This window comes from Nicotiana tabacum, chromosome 21, assembly GCF_000715075.1.
Source record: "Nicotiana tabacum cultivar K326 chromosome 21, ASM71507v2, whole genome shotgun sequence".
NCBI classification, from domain to species: Eukaryota; Viridiplantae; Streptophyta; class Magnoliopsida; order Solanales; family Solanaceae; genus Nicotiana; species Nicotiana tabacum.
In genome coordinates, this window is record NC_134100.1 from 25,717,199 (window position 1) to 25,743,620 (window position 26,422).

The 26,422-nt window shown below is 39.2% G+C and overlaps 1 protein-coding gene across 1 annotated transcript; it reads right to left on the reverse strand.

Moving 5' to 3' along the window:
- Positions 1-8,055: 8,055 nt before the first annotated feature.
- On the reverse strand, positions 8,056-10,607 carry LOC107769812 (putative glycosyltransferase 7). Its single transcript, XM_016589070.2, has 3 exons — positions 9,880-10,607; positions 9,481-9,742; positions 8,056-8,976 (listed from the first exon to the last, which is right to left on the reverse strand). The coding sequence occupies exons 1-3, from the start codon at positions 10,294-10,296 to the stop codon at positions 8,360-8,362; spliced, it is 1,296 nt and encodes a 431-aa protein (XP_016444556.1). The 5' UTR covers positions 10,297-10,607; the 3' UTR covers positions 8,056-8,359.
- Positions 10,608-26,422: the final 15,815 nt, after the last annotated feature.

Genomic DNA, 26,422 nt, shown 5'->3' on the forward strand with positions numbered 1-26,422 from the left:
AGTGACAAAATTTGAATAGGGATTATTTTATTGTTCAGAGTCTCCACTTAGAATTGATTTTTTTCGGTGTTCCAAGTCACCATTTATTTGGATTCCTAGTCAAAGGAAGGTTTGACTCTATTTTAATCGGTCCGCGAAAACAAAGTTCGGGTAAGAAATTCTGTTGACCGGGGAAAAGGTATAAGGCATTCTCCGAGTCTCGTGGTTCTAGCACAGTCGCTTTACTGACTTAAACTTGGCTTGAATTAATTTTGGACAAACTGTGATTTATATTATTTTCATGTTTTACCTATCCTCTTTTATCTTTTGATTATTAGAAAAAAGTAAAGAATATTTTTGAATAATAAGATGTCAAAACCACACTATGCAAGTGAATGCGTGATCGACGAAATTTATTAATTTTGTTATAACAGCAATACGCAAGTGAATCCGCAGTCGTGACAAGAATTATTATTACATTATTATTTTTTTTGAAAAAAATAAAACATTTGAGAAAATTTATTTTTTTATTAAAAGCTACTATCATGCTACGCAAGCGAGTTCGTAAAAAAAGATTGAAGCATGCTTACTATTTGCCTAGTGTTTAAATTAGTTATTAAAGTTATTAAGTCATTAAAATATTTTAATTACAAAAAAAAATCTGATTTTTATGAAAATTAACTAAGTTTGGGGCGAGCTTTGATGTACAAAAAGAGGAGAAAGGGGGAAGGACCATGCTGCTAACCCAAACCAAATGCATGACCGATTCAATTCATTGGAATGACAATGAGAAAATAATAGTCTCAAAAATAAAAGTGGCATATTATATAAGGTGGAATCCAATGTGTCGTTATTTCATTTTCTTTTCCTTTGTTTAAGAATCAACTTTTATAAGCCCATAATTCCACTAATCTAAAAGTAAAAATTACATGGCTCAGGACCCCACACCTATGTGTATAATCAAATTAAACTAGTCTTTTTAAATATGCAAACTCTAAAATAATATTACATATGTAAACCGCTAACTTGCTAATTGAACAAAAGAAACGAAACAAAGTAAATAAGACTCACTTCATTATCACCTATTATATGATAATAATAATTATGAACTCTAAACTTAGTAAATGCTCTAATCCTTTAAAACAAACTCTAAAATATGATAACATTTATGAGTTATGGTGCTCAAATGGATCTGGACAGAATATTTTCAAAAGCTCAAAATACACAGAATGACTCAAGTTGCTTCACTTGCATTAATTCTTGATCAAGAATTTCAGTACATTAAAGGAATTACCTGGATAGCAGAAAAAATGTCAGCAATGGATGACCTAAAAATCAGCAGCAGTGACAACAACAAATGACAAAGGGACAGCAACAAACAACAAAAAAATAACCCAGAAAACTCAACAAAGATGTTTGAAACTAGTAGCTAACAACTTCATGAATTGCTCAAAGGATCCTTCTATTTTTTCTCCAAGGTTTTTGCACTCTAAGAAACAACTCACCAAGCTCAAAATTTTCAGCTTACTATTTGCTATTTAGTTCTTGATTTTTCTCTCTCAAAATTGTATTTTTAGGGTGTAAAAACTGTTCATCAAATGTGTGATCCCCCCCTTAAAAATGAGGAAAGGGCAGCCCTTAAATAGGCAAAGAAAAGCCAACTTTTTGGACAGATTTTGGTTCACCAAAAGTCTGCCCGACAAGGACTGACATTATGTGCTAAACGATGTTCAAAATCTGTCCAAAAGGTGAAAGAACATCTACTATGTCAGAAGCAAGGAGAAAAAAATGTCATTTCAGCCATCCTACTAGGAAAAGTAGGCTACTGGCACCCTATTTTGCGATAAAAAACCATAAACTTCAGATTTTAACAACATCAAATATCAGACCACTTGCGCAAAAACAAAAAACTAGAAAGCATTTAACTGATTGAACTATTAACCAACAAGGAGAAAGAGAACTTCAAGATTGAAACCAAGCAAGAAACAAATATTAACCTATGAAGTACTTAAAGCTAATCTGCTTGAACCAAAACGAACATTAGAAATACTAACCTAAAATCAGAACTAAACGACGTAAAGCAAAGCAAAAATACGTCAACAATGAAACAAACTAACACAATCAATTAAGCTAAACAAACAACAACAACAACAACAATAAAAATCAGAGAATAGATTAAGAGCTAAATAAAATAATCACTAAACAGAATTATAACAAAACTACAAACAAAGGACGGGAAACAGAAAATCAAAACATGGAGGAAAGCATTAAGGTTCGAGTTTTACCAAATTTGAGTGTTCGAACAGTGGTGGCGTTGTGACGATTGGGCAGTGGTACGACTTCGAGCAAGCTTCTATTGTTGATATTCTCGAAACCAAAAACTCCGACGAATTGAGTCCGGTTTCAATGATAACAACGACACAACCTTGCTCGAGGTCGGTTTGAGAAGAGAAACGAGAGGCAGTGGTGGTTGAGGGACAGCAGTGACGGCGGCGGACCGGCAGTGGCGGCGGCGGATCGGCAGTAGGGGTGGTCGCCGATGGTGGTGAGAGTTTTTTGAGGTTTTGAGTTGGATATATGGAACGAGGGGGTGAAGAGGAGGCCGGTGGTGTAAAAATTTTTTGGAGTTTGGGGTGGTCGGCGGCAGCTAGGGTTTCGGTTAAGCTTAGATCTGCGGAGATTGAGAAGGGTTATGGGGTTTTGGGGTTCGGATTCATGGAGAGGAGGTTGAGCGGAAGAAGTAGTGAAATTTGGGGGGGGGGATTGGAGGTTGGCCGCCGCCCGTGTGCGATTTCCGGCGGCGGCACTGGGCAGCGGAGATGAGAGGGTGAGGAGAGAGGAGGAAGAAGAGAGAATAGGGAAACAATGGGGGCCAAATTTCTGATTTTGAGGCCTTATATACATGGGGTGGAGAGTAAATTAGAGCCCTTAGATCAAAGTGGTATGAACGGATGGGATTTAATCTCACCTCACTCATCCAAATGACGTAGTTTCAAGACAAAACTACGTCATTTTGAGCTCTTTCTTGGCCAACCAACTAATGGAATGGGTATGACCGAATTAGGCTCAAAATTTCGGCCAATTTTGGCACAATTTTAATTAAAATATACTAGCCTAACCCCGTTTCCCTCTAATGAATTAATTAAACTAAAATTCTAATTCTCAAATCTCCAAACACACACAAAAATAATTACTCAAAACTACAATGTATAAGAAAGAACAAAAATTAGGCATTTACAGTACCCGGAGTAGGCATCTAGAAAAAGGATTTCGTGGCCGGCTGTGGCATCGATTATACGATCGATGTTGGGCAGTGGGAAAGAATCCTTTAGGCATGCTTTGTTCAAGTCTTTATAGTCTACACATATTCTAAGTTTGTTTCATTTTTTAGGAACTACAACTACATTGGCTAACCACTCGGGGTATTTTACCTCCCGTATAGATCCTATTTTAAGAAGTTTGGTTACCTCATCCTTTATGAAAGCATGCTTTATCTCGGATTGAGGCCTCTTTTTTTGCTTCACCGGTTTGAACTTGGGATCGGTGCTCAGCCGATGCAAGGTGATCTCCGGTGGAATCCTTGTCATATCTAAATGGGACCAAGCAAAGCAATCTATATTATCAATAAGAATTTGAATGAGTTTTTTCCTGAGTTCGAGGGTCAATCCCGTTCCCGAGTATACCTTTTTCTCGGGCATATGTTCGATCAAAATGACCTACTCCAGCTCCTCGATAGTTGACATGGTTGTATCGGACTCTTCGGGGACGACGAAGGTTCGGGGAGTAAGGAAATCCTCGTCTTCGTCTTTGATTACCTGTTGCTCTGATTCCATTGAGGCTGGAGGCGGTGATTGCTATTTGGATGCCTATTTACCTCCAACGCTCGATTTCTCCGAGGTCGAGGGTTCTAAAGTTTGAATCACTTCCTCGATTGCAAACATATCCTTTGCATCATGTTACTCCCCATAGACTATTTTTACTCATTCTTCTGTTGGGAACTTCATCATTTGGTGAAGAATTAAAGGCACTGCCCTCATGTTGTATATCCACAGTCTCTCGAGGAGTGCATTATATCTCATGTCACTCTTGATGACATGGAAATTCATATCTTGTATGGTCCCGGCTACGTTTACTGGCAAGATAATTTCTCCCTTTATTGTTTCGCTTGCCATGTTGAAGCCATTTAGGACCCAGAATGCAGGTATGATCTGATCTTGTAGGGCGAGTTATTCCACGACTCTCAATCTAATTATGTTTGCTGAGCTACCTAGATCCACTAAAACACATTTAACTTGAATTTTATTCAAAAATATAGAGATTACCAGGGCGTCATTGTGAGGCTAAGATATGCCTTCTACTTTCTCATCACAGAACGATAAGACATCCTCGGGCACATAGCTCCGAGTCTATTTTTCTTTGGTGATTGATACTTTGGTGTGCTTGAACACGGGCCTTTGAGGGACATCGACTCCGCCGATGATCATGTGGATTACATGTTGTGGTTCTTCTTATTCATTTTTCCTTGCATCCTTCTCCCTGAAGTTATTCTTAGCCCGATCAATTAGGAATTCTCGAAGATGGCCCTCGTTGAACAAACGAGCCACTTCTTCCCTTAGTTGTCTGCAATCTTCCATTCGATGACCATGTGTGCCATGATATTTGCACATCAATTTGGATTTATTTGAGAAGGATCAGTCTGTATAGGCCTGGGCCACCTGATATCTTTGATTTTCCCAATAGCTGAGACAATCCCGGACGCATCTACGCTAAAGTTGTACTCCGATAAGTGGGGAGCTTCTGTGGGGTCGGCATGTTTATCGAACCCACTCTTGCTCATGAGTCCCCGAGAACTTTGACCTCGATCGTTTCTCTGTTCGCTCCGAGGGGCATTGCGGCTCAGGCCGCTGTTCCTTCGATTAGCATATGGCTGATACCGTTCTTTGTTGAATCTTGATTCCTGGTCTGTGTCCCTCAGGGGCTTGGATGCAAATCTGTTAGGATGAACTGAACCCAAGGGGGCTCCCAACTGGTCGTCCTTGACCCTGATTTTTGACTGGTAACGATTGTGCACATCCGACCATGTCACGACTGGATATTCAATCAAGTTTTGCTTTAGTTGTCGAGATGCAATCGAGCTCCTTTCATTCAAACCTTGCATAAAGGCCTGAACTGCCCAATCATCAGAGACCGGCGGCAATTCCATTCTTTCCATCTGAAACCTAGATACGAACTCTGTTAGCATCTCGTCGTTCCTCTATTTTATCTTGAAGACGTCCGATTTTCTCGCGGCCACCTTTATGGCCCCGGCGTGTGCTTTTACGAAGGCGTCTGCCAACATAGCAAATGAATCAATAGAGTTAGGAGCCAAGTAGTGATACCAGATCATAGCTCCTTTTGATAGTGTTTCCCCAAACTTTTTCAATAACTCGATTTCATCATCATTCAAGTCATTTCCTTTGATTCTACAAGTGTATGAAGTAATATGTTCGTTAGGGTCAGTTGTCCCATTATATTTGGGTATATCGGGCATACGAAACTTCTTTGGAATGGGCATCAGAGCCACACTTGCGGGGAATGGTTTTTGTATGAACTTTTTGGCATCTAAACCTTTCAAGACCGGAGGTGCCATCGGTATTTGATCAACACGGGAGTTGTAAGTCTCAACCTTTTTATCATTTTCTTCAATCTTCTTTTCTCCAGTCTCGATCCTCTTGGCGAGCTCTCCGAGCATCCTCATGATGGTGGGGTCAGTCCCCGAGTTATTTCTGTTTTATCTCTCCAGTTCTAGTTCAGCAGGCCGAGTATTCTCATGTTCAGCTACGCTCGGGCTCTTATTTTGACTCTGAAGTTGAGCGATGGCGATTTGTTGAGCCTGCAGCATCTCAAATATCACTTGGAGGCTGATTCCCCCATGTCCCATTCCTCGTGCTCCTTGGTCACCAGATCAAGCTTCCCTGCGTTGATTCCCTGCAGGATCTGTGCCTGAGTCCGCGTTTAGAACATTATGTGAGTTGAGATCAACTGGCTCCATATTTGGCACTTCCTCAGGGTTGATTGGTGGTACACCGACCCTTATACTGCTATTTTCTCCAAGACCTTCGTTGTCATGGACATGTGCATTTTGTGTGCTAGACATGTTTCAGCTTGAGAATCAAAAAAACTTTGACAAGAAAAAATGTAAAAACAACGTGTGTAATGAGAATCAGTAAAAAAAATAATCACTATTATCTTTAGCTCCACGGTGGGCGCCAAACTGTTTACCTCGAAAAATATGAGTAACGACTAAATTTGATTAGTGGTTTTAAAGATATGTGATTTAGTTCAATACCAATTAATAATCAGGAAATATGAAGTAGAAATGAAAGATATAAGTGAATCAAACCAATGTTACTTAGCAGCAGTGACCTCGAGCTTAGTGACCTCGAGGTAACTGAGCGCAGTAAGAACAATTAAGTAATAAAAATAAAGCAAGAACAATGGAGTTAAGGACAATGCTGATGAATAGTAGGCAAAAAGGCAAAGCGTATATTCTTTTCTCAATGATGATAAGATGATCTTACAAATGATTGGTGTCCCCTTTATATAATAGTAGAATCCTAAATAAGAAATATTTCTATTTACAGTAAAGAATATTCTTGGTACATCTGTCTAACCGCCTAGTATGGAATCGTACAATCCTATTCCGGAATTTGCGCCATGACTCTGGGGATGTGGCAGGATTCCAACTCATTCTGGTACAAATCCATAACGGCACTATTTCGAGGTCGAGCACACTCGACTTCAGTGTGCATCGTGCCTCGCCTTCGAACCTGGATCTAGTCCCTCGAGCTCAAACTTGATCTCGCCCGGACTCGGACTTAGGACGGGCCCTCGAGCTTGTGAATCGGAGTCATGTAATTTTGACCGTAAACACTCTTATGTTATAAAACAAAAGCAGCAAAAACACAAATTTATAAGTTAAAAAAAAAAAAAAAACAGAGTATTTTTTTAGTTTATGTTTTCAAAGTAGCAAATTAAAGGTCTGAAATTTACAAATTATATACTTGTAATTTAGAAGATGACTAGGAGTGGACCTCGCGTATATCTCGAGCTCCGGGCAAATTCACCACCTTTGACTTTCCGTTCATTTCTCATTAGCGCGAGCTCAATTTTTTTACTAACTCTTTACTAGCTCACTAAAAAATTACGAGTAACTTTTTATAAAGTGAAAGAAAAAATTGTCTTTTAACAAGAAGATCTTCCATTTTGAGATACTATTCGTATCCTCCGGGTGGATTTATAGCCCTTATGGCCAAATGAACCTATAGTTTTCCCCAATAACGGAGCAAGGATTTTTACTATGGTGTAAAAAGTTAAATACACCGAGACAGTATATATATATATAAAATAAAAAAAAATTATCTAGTAATAGTATAATTTTCCAAGCGAAAGAGGTGTCAGTTCATGACACCCCTTTGAATGTGGCTCTGCCACTGATCTCCCCGCCAAATTAGTTATTTTATGTATGTATTTTTTAGAATTGGTTTAATACTATCTTCGGACCCTGTTTTCCAAAAAGATTGAATCGTGACTTGATTTAATATTGAATTATTTATCCAAATAAACATAGATCAATTCTCACTTAATACAAAAAAAAAAAAATATTAATGATGCATCTGTATTCTAAAAGTCTTAGATTCGCCTCCGCGTATCCTTTCTAACAGTTCCTCTGACCCACTATGTTGTTATTGGAAACATAAAGTAAAGTAAAGAATTCGTTTTAACTTCTACAGTAATTAAATTACACCGTTAGCTGGTAAGATAAACTCTTAATTACTTGAATTAGATGCTTTTAGTTTGTTTTCTTTTTCCTCAATCTATCCCTTAGCTCTTCTCTTAAAACCACCTGGCCCCTGGTTGGATGGTGTCCAACATATTAAAACATATCGTTCAGTCTAAAAAAACAAAGTGCCAGCAATGTCCATACAATGCAACGTGCCCAAAGGGAAAAAATATTCGGCTTTCCCCTTTTCGTTATTTATCGTCATGCATGCATAAAATAAGAACAAAAGACCTGACCACTTCAGAAAAAGAATCCAACTGCATGGAATATATAAAACCTAATAATAACAAAGAGGTATTCACATCTTTAAAGAAAATCACAATATAATCGTCAATTTATCAACAAAAAAAAACAAAGAATCACGATCATCACTATCAACACAAGTACACAAAACATTTAATTAAATACACGCGGAGGCTAATGGTACACGATGCAAAACTCGTCACACAATAAATCTATCTTTCTATCCTTCTCCACTTAAATATAAGATTTATGTTTCTGCAACAAGATTCGAACTCGTGATATGTGTATCTAATCCACACATCACAAATTACATTCTTATACCGAGGAATTGGATGGAAAGTCGAAAGGCAAAGGAGAAACAGATGAGGAATCAAGTAAATCCTTATGAACAAAACCATACTTCCTCAACACTTGATTATCTGCAAAATTTAATGCCTTTTGCATTGCATTATAGCAAGTTTCCCAAGAATAAATTGGATTATGATCACCACTACAAGGTTCACAACCAGTAAAATGTGTAATAAATGGCCTCCTCCATTTATCCTTAATTAAGTACTCCTCCCAAAGCTTACCGTACCTCTCACTTACCTTCTCTGCATGTCTTCTCCTTAAGCTAGGCATTTTTTTCTCTATTCCAAGGTATTTGTCTGTGATATTATTAAGTTGGCCTACAATGTCTACCCAATAACCTTGGAAATAATACTCACTCTCTAAGTAAATTTTGTCTCCCCATTTGTCTTTTTCTTTCAAAAGTAAATAGGACAGACCTGACTGGTCATCGGACTGTGGAAAATTCTTGTCTTTGAACGTTGACTGTAAAATTTGACCCCATTTATCGTATTCCGTTGACTGTGGACCCATTTTTGCCCAAGCTTCTATTAAGTCCATTGACCATTGACAGTTTCGAATCAAGAACACTCCAGCATTCAGACCTGCGGACGTAGCAATATCAATTTATATTCTAGAACACACACAATTGTTGGCATAAGTTTAAACGGATTGGATTTGACCCATAAGAAGTTATTGGATTAAATTGATCAAAATAGTGTAACTTGACAGAGATTTATAGTATAGTGATACGAGGGAAAGTCTTTATAATAAGTGTGAGTTCGACTCCCACATCCTTCCCCTTCTCCTATGTAAATTTTTTGAAGTTACAATGCAATCCCTCAAACATAAATTTAGAGATAGGAAATTATATATGTAATTTTGAAAAAATATAAACTGATAATTTAATTCACTTTTTTCCACACAAAAAAAAAAGCAAAAATAAAAAGGATGGGAGCTTAGGACATGCTAGACAAATTGAGTAATAACTGTTATTGACCTATCTTGATCAAAGAGTTAGGTTATTATAATCCATCTATTGATTTGACCCGTTTTAACCCACCTAAGTTTAATATAATCCAACTCGCCAATTTGCTACATCTGGTTACCTGTCCAGCTCTTCTTCTCGTAGATTAATTTGGGCCAACCGTAGACAACAAAGTTGTGATCTTTGTATTTCTCCAACGGTAGCTTGAAATCCATGTCAGTGAAGGCAGCATCTGAATCCACCCACCAAATCCACTCTGCTTCTGGATGAGCTACCATTGCTGCTCGAACAGCCGGCATTTTTGCCCAAAAGAAGAACATTTTCGGCTGCAATAACACGTTATTGTAGAAAATATCATACCCGTGGATCCTGCAGTAGTCTACCTGTTGGACACCCTAATTAGTTATTCAATAATAATAACAAATTATTGTAGCTGTTATATGAGTAACTCTTAAACCTCAAAATTAAAATAGAGGTTACAAAATTAATTATTTCCAAAAATGACTACAAGACTACGTACCTTATTCTTGTAGAACCTCAGCAACAAATGATCGCCCATGGGGTTCTTACACGGCATCGATTGTGAACCTGAAACGACAAGAATCCGTTCTTTTACACCATGATTAAATGTTGGATGAAGCTTTAGCCATTTACTTCGCTTCTCGTCCCAGTTTTTTATTGGTTTCTCTATACCGTAGTTCAAATCTTGATCATCATAAAAAGTTGGTTCTTGCGAATCTTGATTTAAATTAAAGACCGCTGATTTAGAGTCCAAAGTATTGGACTTCGACATCATAATGGTAGAAAAACTGGGATTTGGACTAATGAATGACCATATGGCCAAGAATACCAGTACAGCCACTAAAGTTCCACCGACAAACACAAACCCATCGGAGAAAAATGATGCAACTTTTGTTCGATAATCTTGTTTCGTCATTGAGCTTGGTGTATTGTGATGTTTCACGTGTTGGTTTTGGTGCAGTGGTAGTGCGGAGTGGTAAGGTGATTGCTTAGGTGTCACGACAGTTGAAACCCTGTAATTAGGAGAACTATCTGGTTCACAATTTGGAATTTGGCATTGTTACTACGGAAGAGGGTGTATGATTATGCTGACCATTTTACAGAAGATCAAAACTATAGTTCAGAAGTTGAAAAGGTGGACTGAGGTGAAGGATCGATTTAGAAATGGCGAGAGAGAGAGAGTAGCATTATTTGACAATGACTAAAGTAAAGTGCTACTCTAACAGCGTTTTTTCCCAGTCATAGGAATACTTTACTATATACATACAATGTTTACTAATAACTCAATTATTAACATATAAATATTAAATTTAAAACTCAATCATTAATAAAAAAAATATCATCGCTCTAAAATTTGAAACCCTTAAAATTAAAATTATGACTCGCGGCCTCTAATCAAATCCACGTGCCACACCTTTGATGCTAAACAATGAGCTGTTCAGCTCTGCCCACAGCCCTTGTTCACGTAGGGAGGCTGCTTTTAATGTACTCTTGGAGAAGTGTAATTCACCTTGATATTGATGTCCTTAAGTAATCATAAAAACATAACTAATTGGTACTCCCCGTTCACACTAAGTGGTTTTTCGACCTTTTTTACACAAATTAAAAAATTCACTTTTTATCATTAATTAGTAATAAAATTGATCATATTAATTTTTATTATCTCTTTACATAAACACTCCTAACATATACTCCAACACTATTTACTCCAAGAGTAATGTAGGAAAAAATAATTAATTCTATCTTGAAATTTGTGAAAACGGATATTTTGGATCACAAAAAAAAATGTCAAAAAATCACTTATTATGGACCGAAGGGAGTAGTAGAGTATTTCTTCACTTTTTCTTGTTTGAAATGTTTCAAACCAAAAGAATGACATATAAATTACGTAATATAACATTCTTTTTACAATCACAACGTGAAAATGATAAAGATACGCTTTTGTTAAGAAACTAAGCTCAAAGCAATAACATAAAACAAGAAAATAAATAAGAGATACAGAGAGAAAGAGATAAAGAGAGGAGAGATTCTTATTTCTTCCATGTATTCAAGTGTCTATAATGTGGTGCCAAAACCCTCTATTTATAGGATTACATAGAGGCATACAAAAGAATGTCATAAATATGACATTAAATATTTGAGATCATGGAGGAAGATCATGGGGGAGGTTATGGAAGCATGAGAGTTACAACCATAAATATTAGAATAGTGGAAGTTATGGAGATAATGGAGAAGAGTAGTGGGAGTAACTTCTTTAGGAGTTATAGACATCCACTAATATAATTATAGTATTTCACAACACTCCCCATTGGATGTCTATAGATAATGTGCCTTGTTAAAACCTTACTAGGAAAAAAATCCAATGAGAAAAAATCATATTGAAGAAAAAAGAGTACACATATATTGTAATACGCATTACTTGTTGCCTCATTAAAAACCTTGCCAGGAAAACCTAGTGGGATAAATCCTTAGCTAAGGAAAAAAGAGTACAGCTCGTATTTGCCTCCCCCTGATGAAAACATCACTTTATTTCTTGGAGACGAAAAATTCTAAGCTTGTATAACAATTTCTCTAATCTTGAGACCGGTAATGCTTTGGTGAATTATTCCGCCAAATTATCACTTGAATGAATTTTTTGAACATCTATTTCATCATTATGTTGAAGATTGTGTCTGACAAAGAACTTTGATGAAATATAGGACTTATTCTGTCTTCTTCAATATATCCTTCTTTCAATTGAGATAAGCAAACATCAGCGTCTTCACTATTATTGGAATCTTCTCTTCAAAGAAAAGTCACAAATCTATAGTGTGTTGAGTCACTTGCTTTATCAGTTGCTAGTATATTAACATGACTTGAATAATTATCAACAATTAGCAACCTTGTGAAATGATAATATGGCAATTCCCTCGCATACAAATAGATTCTTTGAAGAACGGACTTCAAAAAATGCCTGCATTTGCATAACTAACAAAACCTTGACAATATTTGTTAGAATAAAATAATCTATATCAGAGATTTCTTTTGCAGTATAGTACTAATAGTATTCCAATATCTTCATATAGTAATAAAACTAGATCTTGCTAGCATATTGTTATACTCATGGTTCTAGCAAGATACATAGTGCACCAATTACAACAGACACAAAAATAAATCATGCACGCCATGCTTGCTCTAATCCATATAAGAATTTGTTGAAGCTTTATTTAACAAAATTTTTGGGAACCTCTATATGCTTCAGAACAGTTTAAATCATTTAAGGATTTTCATTATACGCATATCAAATTTTTCATGTATTGCCATTTTAAAACCTGAAAACAATTTCATCCACCATAGGAGAACCTGTCTCTATATAACTAATGCCGGAATATTTATGAAATATCGTGTGCCACAAGTCATCTTTATGTCCATCGACTTGATTTTATATTTCACTTTCAGGTGTTGGGACTATCTGTCCAACTTCATATTTTTCGGGTGAAATCAAATTTCATTGTGTATTTTTTTCATCTGGCCAATCATTTATCTGTCCAAATTCCATGACAGATTTAACTCAAGATCTTCGTCAATATTAATAATATTGAGCACTATATTATATCAACAATATTGTCGACGATCATTTTACATCGGTTCCGTCGTTACCCACTAAAAACATAACTTATTGCGATCTCTTTATCTCATTATTTTCAGGTACCTGAGCCTCTCCCATGAGGTCTTATAAAGTGTTATGTCATGGTGCTCCTATAAAGCACTTGCCTTCTTATTATGACCATCTTGAACATTTGTTCCTCTCCTTCTTCAAGGAGTTTTATCTTTGGAATCTATTAGTCTATTACGCTTCATGTGTATCATAAACTATGTCCATCATGGACTTTATTATATTTGGAGCATTAACAACTGAAATATGACATTTAGCTTTGGGTCGGCAAATGCTCCTGGCAATATTTTGGAAATGAATCATCACTTGAACTTCAAGTTCAGATTTTCTTGTACGAGGATCTAGATGTATTCATAATAATTCATTCCACATATTACTGTTTCAGCTGCCCATTTTCTCCCCCTAATGTTAGGATCACCAACACATTTTTCAGCCTTCTTTGGGAACCCATCTTTGTGCATTGTGGTGTCACAATTAAATCATATAGTACATCCATAATTCAAGATGGAAATTATTTAGTTCCTGGCCCTGAACCAATTGTGACGGGGAGAATTTATCATAACTTGGCTAGATGCGTACAAGTGCTGCTCTATATTAAATAATATATCTCATACCAAATTTCTTTTTGGTAATTTTTTTCTCATAACCAATGGTTTAGCTATAATTGGAGGCATACAATCTTTGCTAAACCAACTTGGATTTAAACCAGTATTATCAAGATAAATTTATATTCTGGACTCTGCTCTAATAATTTGAGCAATCAATCTTGCAAAATCCAAACTGCAAGTTGATAACAAACGCACATGTGACCATACAAGTTGATAACAATTGCACCTGTGACCATAGAATAGATACATCTATTAAAATCAAATAATAGTAAACGGTCCACATGGCAGGTGATTGTGCCCATATATTTATCATCTTTTATTCGTTCCAGAAATCAAGGGATTCAATCCCAACCTTAACTGGTATATCATAAGAATAAGCAGCACAAGAGAATTCTTGAAGAACCTTCTATTTCTTTAATATATGCCAATATGAATTCTCAATCAATTTTTCGCATCATAATTAAACCGGGGTGGCCGACCAGTCATGCCAACTGATACTTATTTCAGTAAACATCTAATTTGCTATGGCATGCGATTCTATCATCATGCTTATACATGTGTAGTACAAATAGAAGAAAAGTCGGGTAACCTTTCATATTTATCCGGTGTGATTATAGTACTATGAAGACATTCAATCTTCTTTTCATTTATAGTCTCAAATGCCAACCACTTTGGCTATTATATTTTAAATTCAAAAGGTTTCTTTTGAGACTTACTACAATATCAATGTCATGAACAATTTTATTTATCTGAGTAGTAACAAATTAGCTTTTCCGGAGCTCTTAATTAATTTTGTACTAAAAGACTTTTTTCTCACCATCCATATTGTAAATGTCTCCTTCACGAAGAAAAATTAATATTATAGACATTGTCAATCATCATAAGCAAAATCAGTTTTTGCTTTATTTTTGCCTTTAATAACTTTTTATAAGGCATGTCGAAATATTTTTGGCATACCCCATGTACGCGATCAATGACATATTCATGTAACCACACAGTAATATTCATTATCTTTCTTTCTCTCAAACCTCCCTTAGAGGTGAATTGTAGTGTGTATCCAATCATGTATTGCACGTCTTTATTCATTACTTTTATCACATATTGTTACATTCACCTTCAAGAATGAATCTGCATTCTCAATGCTTATCACATGTCACATTCTTTTCAAAGAATGGAGTATAATTATCGTGACATGCTTTATAAATTTTTCATACCTTTGATGGTAAATATTTCCTTCTCCTTTTGAAGGATTACTTCGAGAACCCTTATTGTTCTCCTTTTATAGTTACCATAGTGATGACAATTATTATTTCGTCGTTTGTCATGCCCTCGTACATTCATACAATCATGAAAGATTATTTTTATTAGTCATTATTAGATCATCAATATGGTACATTGGGACTCAAACTCAATGTCTTACCCATATAAAGGCATGTAAGACTATAATGCGTTGGGACTCGAGCCCAACTCTTATCATCATGTTGCACCTTGACTCAAACCCAATATCTTACTCTCGTGGTACGTTGGGACTTTAACCCATCGTCTTACCCATAATTAGGCCAATGCATTGGAACTCATCCTTGAGCCAAAGTCAGTACTGAAATACTATGCATGCGCATTAGTATCCAAGTGTATTAATAATTAGAGAATGCAGTATTCAACTATCTATAAGGAAATTTTACTAAAGATAGTTTTCAGTTTATGGTTCTAACATAAAACCTCTATAATAGAATGCACATATAAAAACTTTCTGTTGTTGCAAGCCGCAACCGCACAAATAAATTGTAGTGGTAAAAATCAAATTTTGTGGTAATTAGATACATGTCATGACTAACTTTCACATAAAAAAATGAAACAGATTGTGCATTATATTATTAACTCCAAAAAAAATCGACTAAATTAAGAACAAGTAAGTATATCCACTATATTTCAATGGATGAATCACTAAAACAGTGAAAATAAGTTTTCCTAAACATTAATGCTACTTTAGATATAAGAATACGGTAGTGTTCTAATCAGATATATATGAACACAAGTGTTAGGAGTTCTTTTCCTATTCTAACCATGTAAGCATAAATAAAATTTGAAGCTACGTGTCAACATATATGCAGATTAAGGAGTTATTTTGATTATGATGTTGTCATATTTACATAAGTGTAAACTCAAAGGTAGACATGAATTATCAAACATACGCTGACATAAGAATTTAGAAGTAAAACTTACTGGACCGAAAAGATTGACTAAATCTGATATAAACCCTTACTATTATGAAGAAAAATTAAAATAAAATTACCTTGCCGCCAAAATGGCGTGGCCAAAGCCATGGAAATTAAAGAACACCTACCACTGTAACAATCCGACCGGTTGTTTTACTTTCTAGAACTCTTTTCCCCTATTTAAGAATGTCCGTATTGCTTTAACTGTTTTATGACTGCGGGGTTGGTTCAGGATTTGGAAGAGTTTGGGTTGAAATTGGAACAATTGGCTCCTTAAGGTTAGCCTAAAAGGCCAAGTTTGACTTCGATCAATATTTTGAGTAAATGACCTCAGAATCGGGATTTGACGGTTCCAATAGGTTTGTATGATGATTTCAAACTTGTGCATATGTCTGGATCGGGTTTTAGATGACCCGGTAGCGTTTCGGCCCCTAATAGTGGAGGTTGATTCCTTAAGGATTTTGAAGTTCTTAAGTATTGGTTTGGAGCGGGTTTTTATGTTATCGAGGTCCGAACGGAGTTTCGAGATCGGGAATAGTTCTGTATTTCCATTTAAGACTTGCACGCAAAATTTGGTGTCAATCCGAGTAGTATACGTGTGTTTCGTCGCATCTGAAGTAAATTGAAGAACTTAAAGTTCATAAGTTTGATTCAATTTATTTTAGGGAGTGATTCTTAGATTTAGCGTTGTTACGGGCATTTCGAGGGTTCGAGCGAGTCTGTTTTATGATTTTAAGCTTTTCGGTATGTTCGGACGAGGCTCAAGTGAAGTTGAAATATTTCGGAAGGAGTTGAAGCTCCAGGCATCTGTCATAACTGCACCTGTGGTTGGTTAGCCGCAGGTGCGAGACTGTAGATGCAGCCAAAGGGAAGGAGCCCAAGAACCACAGATACGGCTCCTTTTCCGCAGGAGCGGCCCCCAGACCGCAGAAGCGGTCCCAGCCAGCCCCAGCCCATTTTCGCAGATGCGGGCTACCCCTCGCAGAAGCGAGACCGCAGATACAGTCCCCTAACCACAACTGCGGAAATTGCTGAAGGCAGTGCCTTCATTTAATACGGAAATGTGTCATTTTTGACACATTTCCTTCATTGTTTGGGTGATTTGGAAGCTTCCAAAGAAGGGATTTACACCTAATCTTGAGAGGTAAGTTATTCCTACTTATTGTGAGTTTAATACTTGGGTTTTGGGTAGATTAATACATGAAGATTAGTGAAAAATCATGGGATTAGAGTAAAACTTAGGGTTTTGATAAAAATAAGATTTAACCAAGAAATTTGTTATGAAATGAAGTAAAAATCATATATTCTCGATCCTTAGGCTATGGATAACAGCTTTCTTTAAAAATTTCCGAAATCCGGGCACGTGGGCTCGGGGACGAATTTTAGAAATCTTGTAAATTGGATTCGGGGAATCACTCTAATGGTTGGGATATGAACGTTTAAGCCTATATTGATTAGTTTCTATACTATTTGGATAGTTTTGGAGTGTTTGGCACCAAATTATAGGTTTGAACTTAAACTTGGACCGGAAAGTAGGTCGTGAAGCGAGGTAAGTCTCTTTTCTAACCTTGTAAGAGGGAAATCTCCCCATAGGTAAACTAAATTAATATGTGATGTGATTGTGGGGAGGCCACATACGCACGAAGTGACGATAATCCGTACGTGGATACTATTCCTGTTATGTCCGGGTAGTTCTAGGGTTACACCATGCTTTGTGGGTATTGTTATATGATTATAAATTGTTGAACTACACTGATTGAAATCTCGTTGAGGATGTTATAATTTCAAGGATTTCAAGTAAATAAATGTTTTGAAAAGAATTAAAGAAAGCATTTAAGTTGTGTCTATATTTAATCGCATCGCAAGTATATTCTGCGCGCGGGGTGATTATTCCACTACTCTCATGGGAGCGGACCGTTCGCCTCGACAGGTTGGTAATTGTATATATCTATGGTTTGGGCCGTTCGACCCTTGACAGTGCACAATTTACTTTTATGTTGGATCGGGCCGATCGTCCTTGGTGGTGATTGTGTGTGATAATGGAACCGGGGCCTCTTATAATTCTTATGATTATTGTTTAGAATGTCACTTGTCTTAAAGGAAGGAAATGCCTAGATTTACCAATTGATGAGAAGATTTTTTTTGTACTATCTCTTATTTGAACTTGCTTCTATCCATGTTCATTGTGAATTGAAATATTGAACTTCATATTATCATTTTATTGACCCTAGTAAGTGTCAAGTCGACCCATCGTCACTACTTCTTCGAGGTTAGACTAGATACTTACTAGGCACATATTATTTATGTATTCATACTATGCTTCTACACTTAATTGTACATGATCTGAGGCAGGTTCATCTGACTACCCTACTGGTGCGCATTGTTGATACTTGACCGAGATTCCATGGTGAGCTGCTCCTTTCCGATGCAGTTCACCAGCCTGATGGAGTTCTCTCTTTTGTTTTAACTGTCTATTCTATTTCAGGCAGTAGGATAGATGTATTCTTTTGTATATTATGCTCATATACTTGTGACACCAGGTCTTGTCACACACACTAGTGGACTATTCTTTTTAGCATGTAATCACTTAATTATGACATCATTTAGTCTCTTCAGTTTTGAATTGCCTAAATATTTACCATTATTGAAAGTTTAGTTTTTGACAAGTATATGTTGGAAATGTTTTGGTAAAATAAATGGAACCCACCAGTTTGGTTAAGTTTGGCTTGCCTAACCTTGACGTTGGGCGCCATCGCAACCTAGATTGGAAATTGGGTCGTGACAACTTGGTATCAGAGTACTAGGTTCATGTAGGTCTCACAAGTTATGGGTAAACCTGGTAGAGTCTTGCGGATCGGTACGGAGATGTCTGTACTTATCTTCGAGAGGCTATAGGGTGTTAGGAAACTACTCTTTATTCATCTTCAATCGTGCAGTTGATGGTATACTAAATTTCCCTTCTTCTATTCTCTCACATATGGTGAGGACGCGCACAGCAGATGTTCCAGACCCGGGAGGAGCTGCTCCCCCCATTGCTAGAGGCCAAGGCAGAGGCCGGGGGAGGGAACCGGCCCGAGATAGGGGACGAGGGCATCCCAGAGCTTCCCCAGTTGCACCACAGACAGATCCAACAAGGGATCCCATTATTGAGGAGCAGGGCGAGGTGCCCACAGTAGAACCTGCTCCGACGGATTTTATGACGGCACCAGGCTTCCAGGAGGTCATGGGTCGTATGCTGCGGTTCATGGACTCTATGACCTAGGCTAGTTTATTTCCAGCGGACCCAACCACATCTCAGGCAGGAGGGGGAGCACAAACCCCTACTGCTCAGGCTCCTGGGCATGCAGCTGCCGTATATCAGACTTCGGGTACTCTATCCATGAGTGGTGTTCAGCCAGTTGCAGCAGCGGCACCTGAGCCTAGACCAGTTGCAGACGGCGATCCGCAGAAGTTATTGGATAGATGGACTAGGCTATACTCTCCAATCTTCGGAGGCGAGCGTCATGAGGATGTCCAGGATTTTATTGACAGATGCAGGGACAGACTGCATAACATGAGGATATTGGAGGCCCATGGAGTAGATTTCACCGCCTTCTAGTTAGAGGGAAGGGCCCGTAGATAGTGACAGTCTTACCTTCTCGATAGACCAACAGGTTCTCCTCCTATGACTTGGGGTCAGCTTACACAGCTTCTTTTGGACAGATATATTCCACCCTCCTAGAGGGAAGAGTTATGGTGCTAGTTTGAGCAGCTCGAGCAGGGTTAGATGTCTGTGACTGACTATGAGGCGAGGTTCTCTGAGTTGTCTTGCCATGCACTCATGATACTTCCCACGGATGTAGAGAGAGTGTGGAGATTTGTTACGGGGTTACACCCCAGTATTCGAGCTATCATGTCCGGAGAGGTGGAGATGGGTACTGAGTATCAACTAGTGGTAGAGATTGCTCGTAGGATTGAGGGTTATCGCCAGAGGGGTAGAGAGTAGATTCAGCAGCACAAGGGGCGCGGTTTTCTGGAGAGTTCAGAGGTGCCCCAGCTAGGGGTAGAGGTGACTTCGGGAGAGGTCATCCTAGCAGGCCCTTGCATTCAGCACCACCACCACCTCCTCGAAGTGCTCCAATGAGGCCTTATTTCAGTGCGATGCCGGAGAGTTCTTACCATCCACAAGCTATTCAGGGTTCCTTCGACGAGTATTCTGGTCATCCGGGTTCTTCCAGTGCTTACTTCAGTGCCATGCCAAAGAGTTCATATTGCCCACCAGCCATTTAGGTTTCCTCTAGTGGGTATTCAGGTCATCAAGCTCAGACTTCAGGACAACAGTCTATGGCACTACGGGGTTGTTATGAGTGTGGGGATCTAGGTCACATGAAGAGATTTTGTCCCAGACTTCGGGGAAAGGCAGTACAGCAGGGTTATCTCCCATGATTGTAGCAGCAGTTGCTCAGCCTCCCAGAGGCGGGGGACAGACTGGTAGGGGCCATCCTAGAGGTAGAGGCCAGATAGGGAGAGGTTAGCCAGCTACTGCTTAGTCAGGTGGAGGCCAGCCAGCCGGCGCTCCAGCCAGATTCTATGCCATTCCGGCCAGACCAGATGTATTGGCCTCAGATGCCGTCATCACAGGTATTATTTCTGTCTGCAATAGGGATGATTCAGTGCTATTTTATCCAGGGTCTACCTATTCTTATATGTCACCTCTGTTTGCTCATTTCCTGGATATTCCTCGTGAGCCTTTGGGTACTTCTGTCTATGTGTCCAATCCTGTGGGCAATTTTATGGTTGTGGATCAGATCTACCGGTCCTGTATGGTTACCTTCTATAGTTACGAGACTAGAGTGTACCTTCTTCTACTTGACATGATAAACTTTGAGGTCATACTGGGCATGGATTGGTTATCTCCATATCACGCCATTCTTGATTATCATGCCAAGACTGTTACTTTAGTGATGCCAGAGTTACCGAGATTGGAGTGGAAGGGTTCCTTCGTTAGTTAATCCAGTTGGGTTATCTCTTTTCTGAAGGCTCGATAGAGGGTCAAGAAAGGTTGTTTGGCGTATCTAGCATATGTTCGGGACAACAGCGCAAAGTCTCTGACGATTGATTCAGTAGCCGTAGTTTGGAAGTTCGCCGATGTGTTTCCATATGACATCCCAGGCATGCCACCAAATCGTGACATTGATTTCTGCATTAATTTGGCTCCAGGTACCCAGCCTATATCTATTCCACCATATTGTATGGCCCCAAATGAGTTGAAAGAGCAGCTTGAGGAGTTGTTAGCAAAGCGATTTGTGAGACCAAGTGTATCACCTTGGGGTGCACCAATGTTATTTTTGAAAAAAGAAGGATGGGACTATGAGGATATGCATTGATTACAGCTAGTTGAACAAAGTCATTATCAAGAACAAGTACCTGTTGCCCCGTATCGTTGATTTATTTGACCAGTTGCAGGGTTCTAGGGTGTTTTCTAAGATCGACTTGAGATCAGGGTATCATCAGCTGAAGATTCGGGACTCAGATGTCCCGAAGACTGCCTTCCATACTAGATATGGCCATTATGAGTTCTTGATGATATCTTTTGGCTTGACTAATGCCCCAACGACGTTTATGGACTTGATGACCAAAGTGTTCAGGCCTTATATTGATTTTTTTGTTATTTCCTTCAATGACGACATCTTGATCTACTCATGTGGCCTGAGGGAGCACGAGCAGCATTTGAGAGTAGTGCTTCAGACACTGCGAGAGCAGAAGCTATATGCCAAGTTCTCCACGTGTGAGTTTTGGCTAGAGTCAGTGGTATTCTTGGGGCATGTTGTATTGGGAGAGGGTATTAAAGTGGATCCTAAAAAGATTAAGCTAGTTCGAAGTTGGCCACGTCCTACTTCAGTGACCGAGATCAGGAGTTTCCTAGGATTAGCAGGTTATTACCGTCTATTCGTGCAGGTATTTTCATCTATTGCACCACCTCTGACTAGATTGACCCAGAAGGGTGCTCCTTTCTATTGGTACGATGATTGTGAGGCGAGATTTTAGAAGCTCAATACAGCTTTGACTACAGTACCAGTCCTAGTGTTACCTTCTGGCTCGGGGATGTATATTGTGTATTGCGACGCTTCATGCATTGGCTTGGGTTGCGTATTGATGTAGGAGGGGCGAGTTATTGCATATGCTTCGCGTCAGCTGAAGATTCATGAGAAGAATTATCCTGTGCACAATTTAGAGTTGGCCGCGACTAATCATGCTCTTAAGATATGGAGTCATTATCTGTATGGGGTGTCATGTGAGGTTTATACGGATCATCGCAGCTTACAGCATTTGTTCAAGCAGAGGGATCTCAATTTGAGGAAGCGCAGATGGCTTGAGTTACTGAAGGATTATGACATCACCACTCTTTATCATCCGGGCAAGGCAAATGTGGTCGCGGATGCCTTAAGCAGGAAAGCAAAGAGTATGGGTAGCTTGGCATTCATTCCAGCAGGGGAGAGGCCACTAGCTTTGGACATTCATTCCTTAGCTAACAGATTTGTGAGGTTGGATATTTCAGAGCCCAGTCGAGTCCTTGCGTGTGTTGTTGCTTAGTCTTCATTTTTGGGGTAGATGAAGGACCGGTAGTTCGATGATCCACATTTGGCAGTCCTCAGAGAGACGGTGCTACAGGGTAGTGCCAAGGAGGTTTCCATTGGCGAGGATGGTGTTTTGCGACTCCAGGGTCGCCTATGTGTTCCTAATGTTGATGGCCTGAGGGAGAGGATTCTAGAAGAGGCACACAATTCACGGTATTCCATTCATCAGTGTGCTACGAAGATGTATCATGACTTGATGCAGCATTATTGGTGGTGAAGGATGAAGAAAGACATAGTGGAGTATATGGCTAGGTATTTGAATTGCCAGCAGGTTAAGTATGAACACCAGAGGCCAAGAGGCCTACTTTAGCAGATGCTTATACCTGAGTAGAAGTAGGAGCGCATTACTATGAACTTCGTAGTTGGGTTTCCCCAGACCTTGCGGGAGTTTGATGCACTGTGGGTCATTGTTGACAGGTTGACCAAGTTGGCACACTTTATTCCAGCTGTGAGAACTTATACTTCAGAGAGGTTCGCTCAGATTTACATTCGGGAGATAGTCCGGTTGCACGGTGTGCCTATTTCCATTATATCAGATAGAGGCCCTCAGTTCACTTCCCATTTCTGGAGAGCCGTCCAGAGTGAGTTGGGGACCCATGTGGAGCTTAGCACAACATTCCATCCTTAGACCGACGGACAGTCGGAGTGGACATTTTAGATTTCGGAGAACATGCTTAAAGCCTGTGTGATTGGCTTTGGAGGGCAGTGGGATCAGTTCTTGCCTTTGGCTGAGTTTGCTTACAACAACTATCAGTCCAGCATCGAGATGGCTCCCTTCGAGGCTTTATATGGTCGGTGGTGTTGTTCTCCTATCGGGTGGTTTGAGCCTGGTGAGGCTAAGTTGTATGATACAGACTTGGTGAAAGATGCCTTGGAAAAGGTGAAGTTGATTCAGGAGAGGCTTTGCACAGCTCAGTCCAGATAGAAAAGTTACGCGGATCAGAAGGTGCGCGATGTACCATTCATGGTTTGCGAGAAGGTTCTCTTGAAAGTCTCGCCAATGAAGGGTATTATCAGATTCGGGAAGAAGGGAAAGTTAAGCCCAAGGTTTATTGGCCCATTTGAGGTGTTGAGGTGAGTTGGGGAGGTTGCTTACGAGCTTGCTTTACCCCCAGCTTATCGGGAGTTCATCTTGTTTTCCATGTGTCGATGCTACAGAAGTATCATGCCGACTTGTCCCATGTGTTAGACTTCAGTACTATTCATCTAGATGAGAGTTTGGGTTATGAGGAGGAGCCAGTTGCCATTGTTGATAGAAAGGATTGCCAGTTGAGATCCAAGAGGATTTCTATGTTGAAGGTCTAGTGGAGGGGCCAACCAGTCGAGGGGGTGACCTCGGAGTCTGAGGAGGACATGCGGAGTAGATATCCATGCTTATTCGGCACTTCAGGTATGAATCTAAACCCGTTCGAGGACGGACGTTTGTTTAAGAGGTGGAGAATGTAATGACCCGATAGGTTGTTTTGCTTTCTAGAACCCTGTTCCCCTATTTAAGACTGCCCGTACTTGCTTTAACTGATTTATGACTTGCGGGGATGGTTGGTTCGGGATTTGGAAGAGTTTGGGTTGAAATCGGACAATTGGTTCCTTAAGGTTAGCCTAAAAGGCCAATTTTGACTTCGGTCAACATTTTGAGTAAACGACCTCGGAATCAAGATTTGGTGGCTCCAATAGGTTTGTATGATGATTTCGGACTTGAGCGTATGTCCGGATCGGGTTTTGGATGACCCGGGAGCGTTTCGGTGCCTAATAATAGAGGTTGATTCCTTAAGGATTCTGAAGTTCTTAATTATTGGTTTGGAGTGGATTTTTATGTTATCGATGTTTGAACAGAGTTCCAAGATCGGGAATAGTTTCATATTTCCATTTAAGACTTGCACTTAAAATTTGGTGTCAATCCGAATAGTATACGTGTGTTTCGTCATACCAAAAGTAAATTGAAGAACTTGAAGTTCATAACATTGATTCAATTGGTTTTAGGGAGTAATTCTTAGATTTAGCGTTATTGTGGGCATTCCGAGGGTTCGAGCGAGTCCATTTTATGATTTCAAACTTGTTGGTATGTTCGCGCGGGGCCCAGGGGCCCGACCCCGAGCATCAATCAGACGAGGCTCGAGTGAAGTTGGAAAATTTTTGAAGGAGCTGAAGCTCCAGGCATCTGTCATAACCGCACTTGCGGTTGGTAAGCCACAGGTGCGAGACTGCAGGTGCAGTCGAGCTCTCGCAGGTGCGGCCAAGGGGAAGGAGCCCAGGAATAGCAGATGCAACACCTTTTTCGCAGAAGCGGAACCGCAGGGGCGGCCCTAAGACTGCAAAAGCAGTCCCAGCCAGCCCCAGCCCATTTTTGCAGATGCGGGCTACCCCTTGCAAAAGCGAGACCGCAGATGTGGTCCCTTAACTGCAGGTGTAGAAATCGCTGAAAGGTAGTGCCTTCATTTAATACGGGAATGTATCATTTTTGACACATTTCTTTCATTGTTTAGGCGATTTGGGAGCTTCCAAACAGGGTATTTCCACCTAGCATTGAGAGGTAAGTTATTCCTACGTATTGTGAGTTTAATACTTGGGTTTTTGGTAGATTAACACATGAATATTAGTGAAAAATTATGGGATTAGAGTAAAACCTAGGGTTTTGATAAAAACAAGATTTCACCACGAAATTTGTTATGAAATAGAGTAAAAATCATATGTTTTCGATCCTTAGGCTATGGGTAACAACTTTCTTAAAAATTTCCGAAATCCGGGCACGTGGGCCCAGGGACGAATTTTAGGAATCTTGTAAATTGGATTGGGAATCACTCTAATGGTTGAGATATAAACTTTTAAGCCTATATTGATTAGTTTCTATGCTATTTGGATAGTTTTGGAGTGTTTGGCACCAAATTGAGGGTTTGGACATAAACTTGGACCGGAAAGTAGGTCGTGAAGCGAGGTAAGTCTCTTTTCTATCCTTGTAAGAGGGAATCTCCCCATAGGTAAACTAAATTAATATGTGATGTGATTGTGGGGAGGCCACATACGCACGAAGTGACAAGAGTCCGTACGTGGCTACTATTCATGTTATGTCTGGGTAGTTCTAGGCTTATACCATGCTTTGTGGGTATTGTTATATGATTATAATTTGTTGAATTGCATTGATTGAAATCTCGTTGAGGATGTTATAATTTCAAGGATTTCAAGTAAATAAATGTTTTGAAAAGAATTAAAGAAAGCATTTAAGTTGTATCTATATTTAATCGCGTCACAAGTATATTCCGGGCGCGGGGTGATTATTCCACTACTCTCATGGGAGTGGGCCGTTCGCCTCGGCAGGTTGGTAAGTGTATACATCTATGGTTCGGGTCGTTCGACCCTCGGCAGTGCATAGTTTACTTTTATGTTGGATCGGGCCGAACGTCCTCGGTGGTGATTGTGTGTGATAATGGAACCAGAACCTCTTATAATTCCTATGATTTATTGTTTGGAATGTCACTTGTCTTAAAGGAAGGAAATGCCTATATTTACTAGTGTGATGAGAAGATTTTTTTTGTACTATCTCTTATTTGAACTTGCTTCTATCCATGTACATTGTGTATTGAAATATTGAACTTTATCTTATCACTTTATTGACCCTAGTAAGTGTCAAGTCGGCCCCCTCGTCATTACTTCTTCGAGGTTAGACTAGATACTTACTGGGTACATATTGTTTATGTGCTCATACTATGCTTATGTACTTAATTGTACAGGATCTGAGGCAGGTGAATCTAACTACCCTACTGGTGCGCAATGTTGATACTTGGCTGAGATTCCACGGTGAGCTACTCCTTTCCGATGTCGTTCAGCAGTCTGATGGAGTCTCTCTTTTGTTTTGACTGTCTATTCTATTTTAGATATTAGGATAGATGTATTCTTTTGTATATTCTACTAGATGCCCATATACTTGTGACACTAGGTCATGGCACACACA